At 41.9% G+C, this 14,181-nt stretch overlaps 1 protein-coding gene across 7 annotated transcripts in view; it reads right to left on the bottom strand.

The window, feature by feature from the left end:
* Window positions 1-1,209: 1,209 nt before the first annotated feature.
* The window catches only part of SLC6A6 (solute carrier family 6 member 6), a 96,857-nt gene continuing 83,885 nt past the window's right edge, over window positions 1,210-14,181 (bottom strand). For all 7 annotated transcript variants that reach the window (XM_076346430.1, XM_076346431.1, XM_076346432.1 and 4 more), the window contains 5 exons: window positions 12,916-13,053; window positions 11,753-11,855; window positions 10,717-10,817; window positions 9,859-10,029; window positions 1,210-8,303 (listed from right to left, as the gene is read on the bottom strand). In XM_076346430.1, coding sequence (XP_076202545.1) covers window positions 8,163-8,303; window positions 9,859-10,029; window positions 10,717-10,817; window positions 11,753-11,855; window positions 12,916-13,053 — 654 coding nt within the window. In that variant the 3' untranslated portion in view covers window positions 1,210-8,162. The remainder of the gene's footprint in view (window positions 8,304-9,858; window positions 10,030-10,716; window positions 10,818-11,752; window positions 11,856-12,915; window positions 13,054-14,181) is intronic.

Genomic DNA, 14,181 nt, shown 5'->3' with positions numbered 1-14,181 from the left:
GTTGGATTTTACCTTTTTTTTTTTTTTTCCTTTCTTTTTCTTTCTCTTGGGCTTTTCTAATGTATTTGAACCTCCGTGGTAGTGGTGCCATGCAGCCAAGATGGTACAGACAGCAGCGGGCAATGCCCTGGGATGGACTGAGTTGGGGTGGCTCAGCCCAACGGCAAGAGCTCCCTAGCAGTAACTCATAAAGCTGCACTCATCTCCCCGTGCCGCTGTGAAGGGGCCAAGGAAAGCTTGCTTCTGCAGGGACAGTCTTGTGAGGACATCAGTGCTCTATTTTCAAAGAAAGAAAAGAAAAAAGAGGGAAAATGGAGGGGGGGGCCCCCTGCCCCCCCCCACTTTCTCATGGCCTTGTAAGACTCGGCACATGCCCAACTGCACTTGATGAAGAGCTGGTCTGGGGAAAAAAAAAGCACCAGTGAAGTAAGGCCATAGGCTGGGCAAGACTGACCCAACGTGGGTTGGGACCAGCACTGATCCTTCTTCGTGCTCAGCCAAAGTCATTGCTGGGGGGGGTGGGGGGTGGGGGCGGGGCGGAAAAGCCCAGCAGACCAAACCGCTGTTGATGACCCGTGGATGTTTTAACTCTTGCTGAGCAGTGCTTACACAGCATCAAGGCCTTTGCTGCTGCTCACGCTGCCCTGCCAGCAAGTAGGCTGGGAACGCACAAGAAACTGGGAGGGGACACAGCTGATGCCAACTGACCAAAGGGATGCCCCACACCGTATGATGGTGGGCTCAGCGACAAACCTGGGGCGGGCGGAGGTGGGCAGGGGTGGCCATTTCTGTTTCTCAGTGGTGAGAAACTGTTTTATTTTGCACCACTTGTTTTTCTTGGTTTTGTTTTTTTTCCTCTTTGTTGTGTTTTTTTTTCTTCTTTCCTCCTTTTTTTTTTCATTATTAAACTGTCTGTAGCCCAACCCACCAATTTTTGCACTTTTACCCTTCCAATTCTCTCTCCATCCCACGGGGTGAGCGAGCGGCTGTGTGGGGCTGAGCTGCCGACCAAGGTGAAACCATGACAGACATGAAGTCAGATAGTAAGCTGGGCCAAGCAGCTCAGTGAGCTGGGCTTATATATATGTATATAAAATGTAACATTTTAAAGGACAAAAAAACCCCAAACCAACCACCCTAGACTAAATAATAGGTTTAAAGGAAGAATTGAGCTACTCAAAGACCAAAAAAAGCATCCAAGAGCATGGCTGGTTTATAAAGGAAAGTTTTATTTTCAGTTATAAGGTGATTACAAACTCATCTAAAAAAGCAAAGATGACTTAAAAATATCCATATACATTTTATTTATCTAAAAAGCAAAACAGAAACTGCAAAATACAAACATTTACCATATACACAAAGGCTAGGGTTTTTAGGATTAAATTACAGTCCAGGATTTTTTTCAAATACAAATATTCCGTTTTGGAACACACAAAAAATGATTTAAAATCTTTTAAAAATATTTTTAGTTGTTTTTTTTTTTTCTAAAAAGTTCAGATGACATTTTTAAGGAGGCCATCATGGACATCGCCTCCTCACTGTATGTGCTACTCATCACATTACTGTAGTCACAGTTGCTAGGAATTTAAATAATAAAAAAACCACCACTGTTTTTTAGCCAAATACATCACACAAGATGGACCACCTCTTATAACGTGAAGTCCCTGGCAACATTATCAGGTAACAATCACAACATTACACTGGAGAAAAACAACATCCTATTGAACAACGAGCACTTCAGAACAGGACTGGGATGCTGCAATGCTGAGAGACAGTTGCTGGCTTCCAGAGCAGGAGCAGATGACAAACTAACTCAACTTGCCCCCAAGTGTTTTTTCAGCCTCTCAACATGATTTTGCCACTGTTCTCATTTCTTTTCCTTTATATATTGAAAACAAAAATCAAATCTTTTTAACATCTCAACTGCAGAAGCAGATAGATTTAGAAACAATATGTATCATGCTAACATGTACTATGCTACAGGACCGAAGCCTTCCCCTGCATACAAAAGCACACATGCACAGCTCCTTAGCATAATCAAGTTTCACTTTTTTTTTTTTAAACTATATTTTTCCCCATTATTTCTTCTGATTTGTCAAGTCGGGCCATGTTTTCCCTTTGCTGCAAATGGGAAAGCGAGCTGCACTGTCCCGCTGTGCGCCACAGAGCCAAACCACGGGGAGGAAGCCTCCAGAAACTCACTCCTTTTTAAAATGTCTTTAATTTGCTTTACTCCTAAAGCTCAGGGCTGTGTAAAGCTTGTGGCGATTCATTTCTGACACTGTTACCGATTATTTCAAATTAAGACACAGCAGTGATACAAAAAGGCCATGCCTGCGCTGCCATTCAATAGTCAAGCAATACCAGCAGGGTCCGGCTCTTTTCCAGTTGCAAGCCCTGTCACTAAAGTTCTCCACCTTTGATAGGGATGGGGGAGTGATTATTTTTCTTAATGTTTTCAGTCTGCAAAATTTCGAGCTTGCCTCTTTTCTGTGGTCAAATGGTGTCTGAAGCTTTTCCTGCTTTTTTTTAGGACACAAGTAAATTGAAATCACCAATTCAAAATGACAATTGGAAAAAACACACCAAAAATTGACTGTTTCTGGTTTTTTTTTAATAGAAACAAACAAATTCAGATTTTTATTTTTTTTTAAAAGCAGCGAAGCATTGTCCATGTACAGGTTTATTTTGGGCTGGCAGAAAAGAGTCATGATCCGGTGGAGGGTGCAGGGCTGGACTGGGCAGTTTTCCAGCTGGGGCTAGTGCTGGTTATGCTCAAGTCGTTCTTGATCAAGCTTTCTAGTAAACTCAAATTGACCATTGATACAAATAATAGAAAATTTTTGTGACCAAAGAATGGAGCTCAGGGGGCTTCTTTTGCACTAGTTCATGGGGTTTTGGGGGTTTCAAGTGTCACCGAATCAACTGAATACTTTCTTTCTTAAGCTTAACTTTGATTACAAGAAATAAAATGAGCTACTAGGGTCTGACAGTTCCTGACCTTTGCTCATGCAAATATACAAATACACAACACCACGTCAATCCTAACCGCAAGGCTTTGGATGCTTGATTTTGGAGAAAACAAGTCCAAGGCAGCTGCCTGAACCCACACCACACCCAACCTCCCATACCAGGAGCCATGTGGTGCTTACAAGGAGCCAGGAGAGTTTTCAAGTCCAACCTCAAGGCTTCCTTGGAGGGGCCACAGCCTAGGATTTTGTCATTATGTTCCCTCTTTCACCATCCCCCAATTTAGGAAAGGCCACTTGGGCACCCTGGCAGGTTGGCTCTTTGCAGGCAAGTGGTGCCTAAACCTTCTCAATCCTCATCCTAAACAGCTCTGCAAGACTTACGCACATGATTTGCAGCCTAGGAATAGAAGCAATGTCCCCACTTGTGTGCATGCATATGAGGGTGAAAGATTTCATCCACTAGTCTACTTAAACACAGATTTATTTATTTTTTTACTGAAAGTGAGCAACTTCCATTGAATCTCCTGGAAATGATGTCAGGGTCATCTTTCTTCCAAGTGTACTTGAGCTGCTTAACTAACTTGTCCACTCCATTCAATACACAGCTTATTAACATTTTATATACATTATGCCTCCATGAGTGATCCTGCAGTGACCACAAGACATGGAAGCTAATAATCAGTTATTCAAAAACGTTCAAATCCTTCTCCCACGGATGGAGTTTTGCCATTGACGCAACAAGTGGGAGCTTTGAACCCAAGTGTGACAAGCATGACCTCACTGAAACTGTAAGTCTCCTTAGCAAATAAAAGCAGACTGGGAGGAGACTTGTAAAAGGCCTATCGAATGGAAATGTCCGTGTGTCTTCAGATCTACTCGAATTGTCTAACGCCGAGACAGAGGAGAGGAACCAGGAGTATCTGCAGTTGAGGAAGGAGGATGCACACAGGACTGAAAACAGCTGCAGAAGATGCTATCCTGATGGTGACATTAAAGGCACTGCTAATGGTTGTTGGTGGGTTGGGGTTTTTTTTGTGTGTGTTACAGCAACCGTAAGGCTGCACTTTTTTTTTGTTTTCCTCCTCTCCCCAAGAACAGCTGCAAAAATCAGTTTTGCTGAGCTGTTTCAGCAGACCATTCCTAACTCCCCTCCGCTCCAGGAGCTGCACTGCTGCTGCAGGGTGACCACCAGCATTGTTCTAGATGGCAAACACAGCTGCTAGGCTTTTGTATTTTCATTTACAACACAAGAACAAATCCATTGTGGACCTACTACCTCACACTTAAAAGAGGACTTTTCTAAGTGTGTGGATCTGTTTGGACCAGATGAAAAGGAACGCTACGCATGAGAAGGAAAATGAGAACAATAACAACAACAATAAAAAGCAGTTCTATTTATGAAATCATACTGTTTAAATACCAAAATACAGACTACTGGTAAAGTCCCTTACAATAGATGCCCGTTCAGTGAGATCATAACTAGTGACAGGTGAACTGAAAAAGTTTGGAAAATTGAGAAAAATATGAAACAGGTTGGAAAATCTTGTGGACTAAACGTTCCCCTTTACATTTCTACTATCTCTTGATTTCAGTTCAGCTGGAAATAAATACTGCTGAAAATCTGCCGTTTTTCAAGCCCAGAAGAATCCATGAATACAAAGGTACATGAAATACAAAAAGGTGTGGGTTTTGTCTTGTTTTATTCTGGTTTTAAACTCAGGGATCTCGTTCTGAAGATCTCATGCCAAAACTGCACTAACTTTTCCCTGGATCCAAACCAGTTCATCTATGACTAGTCATGATATTTTAATATAGAGTTCCTCATTTACATATAACAGGTAAAATAGGTCACAAGTGTTTAAACAAGTAAATTAGGGAAAAAATCAGTTGTATTTGCAGTCAGAAATAGGTAGAAAACACAGACTTTTTGAAAAATTATGTTTTTAATAAATTTGGCAGAGGATCATGTTGAAATGCAAATTTATCATCAAGAAAAGTTCAGAAATCTGATAAAAGTGTTAGGAAAACCCAAAACTGTAAAAATATGAATGTGCTCATTGGACCTCAAACCCCGGATAAAACAAGAAGAATTAATTTTTTTTTTTTTTGAGGGGAGAGAAGAGGGGAGAGGGGAACTGTTTTCCAGAAACAATAATTTCTTAGCTCTTCGTGAGTCCCAGCCCTCCCTTGCAGTCATGCTGAAGAGCACAGCAGGGCCAGAGAAGTTGACATAGAGAATGCTTCAATGAGGTTGTTGCATATGTGCGAGACGTTTTCACTTGGTACATGGAAGCAACTGATTTGAATGGCACAGTTTATATCGAAATGGGGCTGGGTTCTAGTTCTCTAGTAGTTGTACTTTGAAAGGTGTAGTACTAGCCCTCTGGTTCTTAACACAAAGACGCTCTCCACAATGCGGGAGATGGCTAAATACCAAGCTGACTCGTCAGAGACATCTTTGATATAGCCAAACCATTATTTTTCCCTAACTAAAGCTTGTCACAGCACGAAAGTGATGTGCACGCTATATCTCAAAAACAGTTGTATGACAATGTATAGATATAAAAAAATATAAATCAAGCATCAGTGTTTCATCTGCACTCACAGAAACCATTAATTTAGACCCCCCTAACCTGCTACTGCCTCTTCACCCAGGCAAGCGTGCCTGTTTACTGCAGACACTAACTGTAACTCAAAAATGAGGGTCCAAGCTGAAGCCCACTAAAGAGAGTTATCTTTGATTACATTTCCTTGCCTTTGATGGTTAAAGGCTATTAAAAAAAAAAAAAAAAGCTGTATGCATGTTCCTTTATTTTGGGCACATGTGATGACACCCACTGGCTCACAGAATTCCCCCAGTGACCTTTGGATGGCTATTGCCACTGGCCCAGCAGGTGACACTAGATGTTAGCCACCTCCAGCTGCGGAAAAGTTTCATTTATAACTCTCATAATACAGCACCCAGAAAAAGAAAGCAAAAGCAATTCTGCCGTGGCTGGTTTTGTTGCTGCAACTTAGCTATCTGATGTAAAAGTGTGTACAAATTCAAACTAGAAAGATTTTGAAAGTTACAGATGCAGCCACTTTTTCCTTTTTTTTTTTAAATTATTTTGGTCCATCTCTTAAGTTTTAAATCACCCCTTTTCTGTTACAGGAAGCTAATCAACAAGTGTTTGCGCTTCTGCGGCCAGTTAGCCCATGGGACAAGAAAAAATAAAATAAAACTGCTGTGTAGGAATGTTAAGAACTGGATATGTTCCTGTTTAAATGACAAACTCTGCCCTGACAGACCAAGCTGACAGCAGCATAAGCAGATACAAACTCTGGTTTTACCAAGCATTTCCTCTAAATACCTTTGGATAGCCTAACTGTGGTATCATAAGAAGAAAAAAAATCTCTCCCTCTACTACAATGCCCACAAGAAAAGGCTGAGTTTCGCCAGAGAACCTGTTCCCAGCACAACCTGCTCAAGTTTTTTAAAAAAAAAAAAAAAAAAAAGATTTTGTCCATGTTTTGGACAGTCTTCAGGGAGCAATTCCCCATGGAAACATCCACCTCGCCCACACAAAGCAGAACCCCATTCCTACGCTCCTTGTAGTGGTTTCTCTTCACTCCCCAGTCTAACCTGGAACAGTATGCAATTCTTTCTGACCAAATACAAAACATTTCAGTGTTACATGTTCCCTTTGCTTTGACTTAAAATCCTGAAAGCCCTGTTTCTTCAGCAGATAGGATTCATAAGCCTCGTAAATATGTCTGCACCCTCCCCCCCAAAAAAAAAAAAAAAAAAATTACGTTTTAACCCAATGATGGGCAAGGAGACTGGGGCCCCTAGGTCCACTGCTGCTATTTAGTAACGTGGGACAAGGGACTTTTAGTCCTTTTGTCTGTTCCCCCAACATTAACGAACACCCCCCCAAATAAATAAATAAAGCAAATCCTGGTTACTGAACTTGGCAAAGCATTTCTGAGATACATGGATGAAAAGCACCTGTTTGCTGAATGGTATTATTATCTTTATTACTATTATTATTAACAACTTGTCTGTTATAAATACCGGTTACACCAAATGTAGGTGAACGGTTTTGTTCCTCCTGTCAGGGATGACCTGGTTTGCGTTCACCTTTGGACAGTCAGAGTCCAGAAGGGATTCTTTTATTTTTCTGCCCAAAACCAAAGTCCAATAATTAACACGCAAACAAATGAGCAAGCAAACATCTGAAGCACCCAGAGGGCAGGTGCTGCTTTTCCCCTCTCAGCTCCTGGGCACTCGCCCCTGCTGCCCTGGGGACAGGCTGCCCCTCCCAGTTTGCAGAATTCAAGTTTACACCAGTGCCACCACACTAAAATATGCTTTGCTGGAAAACTCAGGAGCAGGTACTCAACCTCCCTGCTCACGCACAAACAGCAGGCATTTCACTTAAGTAAAAAAACCCCCAAAACCTTAAAAAAAGAAAAAAAGAGAGGAAAAAAAAAAGAGTGAACCATGCCAAATCCTGCAAACACCTTCCTAAAGTCCTCCTCTCATCTGTGTGACAGGGTCCCAACGCCATGCTAGGGAGGGATGACCGCAAGGCTTTTCACACCCAACTTCTCTGCCTCCCTCGCAAACTCTCTGCTCCAGCTGCCCGGCTCTATCTTTATTCAGGGACTGTGCTAAACATAACTGTACCCTTTCCCTAATGTGACCCTGAAGCCTGTCGTTTACCACAATTGAACCAGAGGGTGGAAATACTACACCTTTGAAAATTCTCTTGAAACAGCGTCTTTTTTTTAATCATATCTCTAAACAGAGCTCCTTTTGTGTGTTCTGTAGGTTACCCTGCTCCCAACCATACCAGCACCTAAAATTGCTTTCTGAGACTTGAATGTATTGCTGGCAAGACAATCAATTCAAGTGGTAAGGTGTATAATATTTAGAGATAAAGATATATATATTTTTAAAAAACCCAATAATAGTAAATTCCTGTAATATGTCTAGTCTGATATGAAAGCTCTCCCTCTACAGAGAGACATCTGCTGTGATTACCTTACAAAATATTAAAAAAAAACACACACAAAAAATAACTTTCTCTGTGAGAAATAAAAATAAATCCTAGTGCAAATATAAAGCTCTGTAAACCTGGTCCTATGAGAATCTATGGTTAGTAAACGGCAGTTAAAGCAGGTTTATCCTCTCACAGAGAGAGCTCACATCATGGTTTCCACAATGATATGAGTTGGCTTGATCAATCCGCCATTCGAAGTTCCATTGGGGCAGAAGGGGGTGCCACTCTCCGTTTCTTTGGACCACCGATTCACTTCCTTGGGGGCAGCCACTGCTTTTATCCTCTGAAAGAAAGAAGAAAAACAGAGGTGAGAAGACCAGCCGGCCCCTGAGTCTCCATGTGCAGGATGGAGGACGTGGCAATCCGAGGATGGGGACGGCGGCTGCCAGAGACGTGTGTATGCTGCGTGGCTCTGCAAGGACACGGGGACCTGGGCTGTGGAGCACTGCGTTCAACTTTTGCTCAGCTGCAGAGCCTGACTTGATGCAAGCGAGTCAGACACGAGAGGGCATTCACAGCGTTATCCAGCATCCTGCATGTTGGGCTTTCAGCGCTGCAGCTGCTGCTCAAATTATGTGCATTCTCCTTCCTCATTTAGAAACAGCTCTGCCTTTTAGCCCAGCCGCTCATTGCCAAGTGGCAGCTTCTCTCCTACATCTCAGTTCACAAAGGAAGAACTAAACAGCATCTGACCAGTGTTTACTCTCTTTCCTTTCCTAACATGGTCTTTGAGGAGTGTTTTGGCTACTTTTAGACTTGTCTTTCAATAGATGGTGACAATGTAGGCAGGAAAATAAACACTCATGAAAATGCTCTGGCCACAGCTGAAAAAGACCATTAACACTTGGAGGAAAACAAATGCAAGTGTTTGTGCTCTGGGAAATGTTCTTTTTTTATTCTATTCTCTCTTTTTTCCTAACCCGAAGTGTCCCACTTTCTCCTCCAAGAATACCCTGGGCTGCAGTTAAGACCATCTCATTAGGCAAAAACAAAACTAATCTGAAACCTTAGAAGAGAATTGCTAAGTTTCATGCTTGCACAGTCTCTAAAAACTTTCCACTGGAAGAAAAACAAATCAGGGGAACCTGTGCTGAACTGTGAAGGGCAAGAGATTGCCTGCAAATCCAAACCTGAAAGAATCTGCGCTGTCAAGTCTGAATCCGACCCAAAGTTTTCCAAAGATCAGGGCAATCTGGATCCAGTGTTTTGATTTGATTCATTAGGAATAAATAAAAATTTAAAAACAGCTAAAAAGTGAAGCCCACTGGCAGGAGGGTTTGACTTGTATTCAGTCCCCCAGAGTGAAGGCCATGCCTGAGAGCCACACAATCCACAGGTGGATCCAAATTTCCCTGAAATTCAGTGAGCTCTTAGACAGCCAGGTTTGACCCAGGTCTCTCTCTCTCTCTCTCTCTCTCTCTCTCTCTCTCTCTCTCTCTCTCTCTCTCTCTCTCTCTCTCTCTGATTTGTAGGATGGTGCTTCCTTCTCCCCGTGGGCTGGAGAAGAGAGATCTGGCACTGGGAAGCACCCCAGTCCTTGAGCACTTGTCTGCACATGGAGGCAACGATTTGCCAAACTAGAACCTGCAGAAGTGGGACGCAAGTAAAATCACCTGGTGTTTGTCTGAGGACAGAAGGCTTCATGTTTGTTCTGTTTCTATTGTTAGCCCAAAGGACAGGTGATCTTTAACACTCTTGTTTGCATTCACTGCAGGAGAGGCACCCAGCTTTGCCATACCTAGACAAGGTGGGAGTTTTCCAAGCATTGTGCTTATTTTGTGTAAAACAGCAAGTTAAAGCTCCCTTTCTCCTCCAGACAGACAACCGGTTGCTCTTACCTCAATGAGCGACCCATCTGACTGTATGATGCGGATGACCATCACCATAGGGATGCAGATCATGGAGGAAAGGGCAAGAACCCAGCCCAGGCCAATTGCCCAGTCTGGGTATGTGTAGACCTTGTTGTAGGTCAGTGGTTTGTACTTGGCCAAAGAAAAGATAAAGCACCCCTGTGGATGAGAAAGAAAACAAAGTGAGGGTCAAAAAATGCTGAAAGCAGTACGGCTCTGGTGCTACCACTGACCCTAAGAAGACAGGCAGTGAAAGGCAGAGTTGATGGATACCATATGTATTTTAAACCAATGAGCGAATTATTCTTCCATTTAAATTACTGAAAGAGCATCTGCATCTGCTTATAGGTAAACTGTTGCTTGACAATAGGGTGTTAAGCAACGGTGCTGAGCAGCTGCAGTACATTGCCTGTTCTTTTTCAGGGCTCAAATACTTGCTGTACATTGCAAGGAGCTTTCTGGGGTGTTCTTCCCAGCAAATGAAATACTTCAAGCCGAGTCTCTGCCTCAGACTGCTCAAGTCATTTTGTTAAAATGGCCCAGTAGTCCTATCACTTAAAGTAGGGACTGCTCTTGGGAGAGTGAGTTTTCTGTGTCCTGAATGTAGTATTTTGCCAATCCTAAGAAAAAAACACTCAAATGTAGACAACTGCAATTTGTGCAGGCACAGCAGAGAGCTGTCACATTAACAGCTAACACCTATGTCTTTGAGGGGTATGTTCAAGCCTCCAGCAGTTCTTTGCAAATTGGTCTCTGAATGCAACAGCCTTCACTTGAAGAGAAGCAGTGAGAGGCAGCTCAGAGCTGCTACGTGGAAGACTTGAAAGAGCCCGGGTCAGTACTCACCACGCAAAGAACTGGTGTGATCACAGTCCAGCTCCATTTCATCCAGGGACCAGGTCTGTATCCAATCATATCCTCAATGGCATCATAAATATTATCAGCGCCTGTAACGGATAGTGAGCGCATTTATCAGAATTGAGCATATAAAAGCCATGTAAGGACTGTAGGATTACAGCTGCTTTCCTAAGCCCTCCAAGGGATATTTAAAGGGAAGACGAAGGTGTCAGATGTATTGTTCAAATGCTTTCCATGGCTGTGAAGTTCAAGATTATTTTCTCCTTGAGAAGCTCAAAGGTTGGGGGACTTTCTCATCCTATACACCCCTCATTATTTAGATGCAGGAGTGCAATGCTAATCCCTCCTGCCCACTCCTCTCCCCAGACCCTCACTGCTCTTGCCAGGGGGAATCCACCATGGGAAGGACACAACAGCAAACGGTACATCCTGCTTCTACAGAAATTTGACTGATGCAAACTGAAGGCTTTGTTTGTTTCACTTTCCTAAGGAGACAGAGTACATGAAGACTCAGGGAAATGACCACTCCTAAGCAGCAAACATCTTCTGATCATTCCTTAGCTACCATCTCAGGCAGCTACTGTCAGACCTTGGTACTCAGCATCGTCTAAAAATAACGGGACAGAATACACTTTTCTGTCAGCTTTCTTTTCGTATTTCCTATTTGGTTGGCTTGCCCCTTACAGACATTGCAGCTTTGAAAGGAAATTCTCTGAGAGACAAACAGAAATTTTCACAGCTGGCCAAACTTTCAACTCTCATCTCTAAACTTAACACATGTAAATGCTTAATTGTATCTTTATTAATTAGCAATGGAAAAATACTCATTTTTGTGTGGAAAAACACTGGAGGTTGGCTTCATCCCAGATGCAAATTTGTCTCCAAGAGGTCAGTGCAAATTTATATTAATGGCATGTGTCTGTTGCTGGGAAGAAGATTCTGGGGTGGCTGATGATTAAATGTTTGGCTAGCAAAATTGTCACTGACTCATCAAAAGGTATCAGATGAAAGGATTCTCACTTACCATAAACCCAGGCTACAGCAATACATTCAAAGAATGCAACCCACAAAAGGCATACACCACTAGCTGCATAGTAGTCAAAGAGTTGAAAAACATACATGCCACCCTGTAAAAGAGAGACATAATGGATTAGGATCCAACAGGAAAAAACCTGAATACTTCAGGCCCAGCTCCCAGTAACATCTACCAACGTATCTTAATGATTGCTGTCTAACAAGAAGAAATGTCAAGCAAGTAGGTAAGGTAAATATTTAGCATTACCTTCCCCAGGGGATATGTATGTTTACTACATGCATCCAAACAAGACGATGATCAAACAAAATTAAGCCACTTAGTATAATCTACTGAGACACTTAAATCTTTCCTTCTTACAAGTATTTTAGGATGGGCATTTATAGAAACAAATGATGTAAAGAAATAATAGGTCACCTCCTAACACTAATGCCTCCAAAATACTAAAAATGGAAGTCAGTTCATCAGGAGGGTCTTCATTTATGAATTGAGTGGAAGGACTTTTTTTAATGAGAATAGTTCATTTTTTTCTTTCTATATTTATACTGTGCTGTTAGACTCCTTGTTCTCACTACACTGAACCGTATATACCTGCACTTTTACTTGAAAAAACTGTGTTTGTTAGGCACCTCTGCTGCAGGTGCTGTTTTAATTCCTACAATCATGCTCTTCCAGTTGTTTTTAAAATCTGGCTTGGATTTTATTTTGGAGATAAATATCACAACAGTGCAGCCACTGGAACATATTCCCATCTTGTTTATACTAGAATAAATCCAGGGGTATTTAATTGATTCAAATCTGTGTAACTAAGATAAAAATCTCTTTCCCTGCATGCACTGGATGGATTCTTAATCTGCTCTGCTGAAGGTGTTTCATCATTTGGAGCCAGATGTTAATATTCATACTCATGTCGATTAGTACCTGAGATCAGATTGAATTTAATGAGATTTCATTTCTCTGTTCCTCTGACTGAAAAGGGGGGAATATAGAGCTCCTTTTCAAAATGCTTTCAGATCTAGGGATGAAAGATGCTCTGTAGATCTAAAGAGGACTGCTCCTCTGAGTGGCTAATTTCGTGCAGTCTCATTCATAGCTAAAATTGGTCTAAAAACTGGCTAAAAAAGAAGGCAATTTCCAGAACCGGTGCTACTTACCTCAGTCACCATAGTTAGTCCCAGAAGATAGCTAAGGAAACATACTATAGCGATGAAGATTTCCCGTCGGTAACCCTTCCTTAGGAAGGATGGGTGCAGATCAACTAATGACGTGATCTGTCCTTCAACTTCAACAAACTAAAGGGGAAAAACAACAACAAAGAAATGTGACTTGAAAATTACCCGCCATGCATTTTATCCAGGCTCATACTTGAACAAAGGCTCCACAGCAACACCCTGACTGTACTCTGTGGCAAAACATTGCTCCGAATAAATAAATAAATCGGAAGCCATTCCTTTGTAACCCAGAGGTTGAAGTGTGGGGGTAGTTTTCAGGTTGGAACAAGCTTTCAGAATTGCCGTTCATTTCCTAGCAGCCTTATGAACCACCAAAGGGGCTCTGTAAATGCAAGCCGCAAGGATAAAGGAAATTAATTCGATGACAGGAAGGCACTTATGTGGCTTTTATGTTGTAGCTGTTCCAGATGAATACAAGATGTATGCTAGAAAAGCAGCAGAGAGAAAATACTCTAAAAAGCCTAAGCTAGGAGAGTACCTCCCAGCCTTTTTTTGATGTGCCAGAAAACCTCACAGGTACTAGTTAGGTTAATTCCACAACTGGATATAATTCTACTCTTGGGTCTGCTAGTGAAAATCCAGCCAAGGGAAAGCAGACTTTGATGTGAAATAGCAGCACTTCTTGACTGAACTTGTCTTTTCTGAACCTGTGAGCAGAGTACCTCTGACTGAGGCTCTGGGGTACTTCTGCAGCAATAACGGAGCTGTTGATACAGTCCCCATACAAAGATTTGGTAAACTATTTGCATGTGTAAACGAAAAATGAAGCTCTGAATAGACGAGCTAAAAATGTTACTTTATCTAGCTTCATGATAACTGTATTTGTACTTACTTGCCATTGGAAAACTACATGTAAGATGTGTAACTTGAGTTAACCAAATAACCCAAACTGGATTTGAATAAAAGTTTGAAGTTAATCAAAAACCAGATGCATTTCACCCATGGAGAAAAGCGACTACTGAACTGCGCCCAAGCAAATCTGAAGAAGGTGTCATTCAGCTGATCTGTACTTTCAGCCTGGCAAGGTACAAAAGAACCAAGTTCACTGAAGACATGAGGATACCATGGAGAACCAAAGCTGCCTCTGAGGAAATGATGTTCACTTTAAGTGGATACATCATCTTATAACTAATGAGTTATCACGGGGAGCCTATGAAATAGCATTATTTCAAGAAAAGCTACCTTTTT

Source organism: Aptenodytes patagonicus, chromosome 8 (genome assembly GCF_965638725.1).
Source record: "Aptenodytes patagonicus chromosome 8, bAptPat1.pri.cur, whole genome shotgun sequence".
Lineage (NCBI taxonomy): Eukaryota > Metazoa > Chordata > Aves > Sphenisciformes > Spheniscidae > Aptenodytes > Aptenodytes patagonicus.
This window is presented reverse-complemented; position numbering and strand designations above follow the sequence as displayed.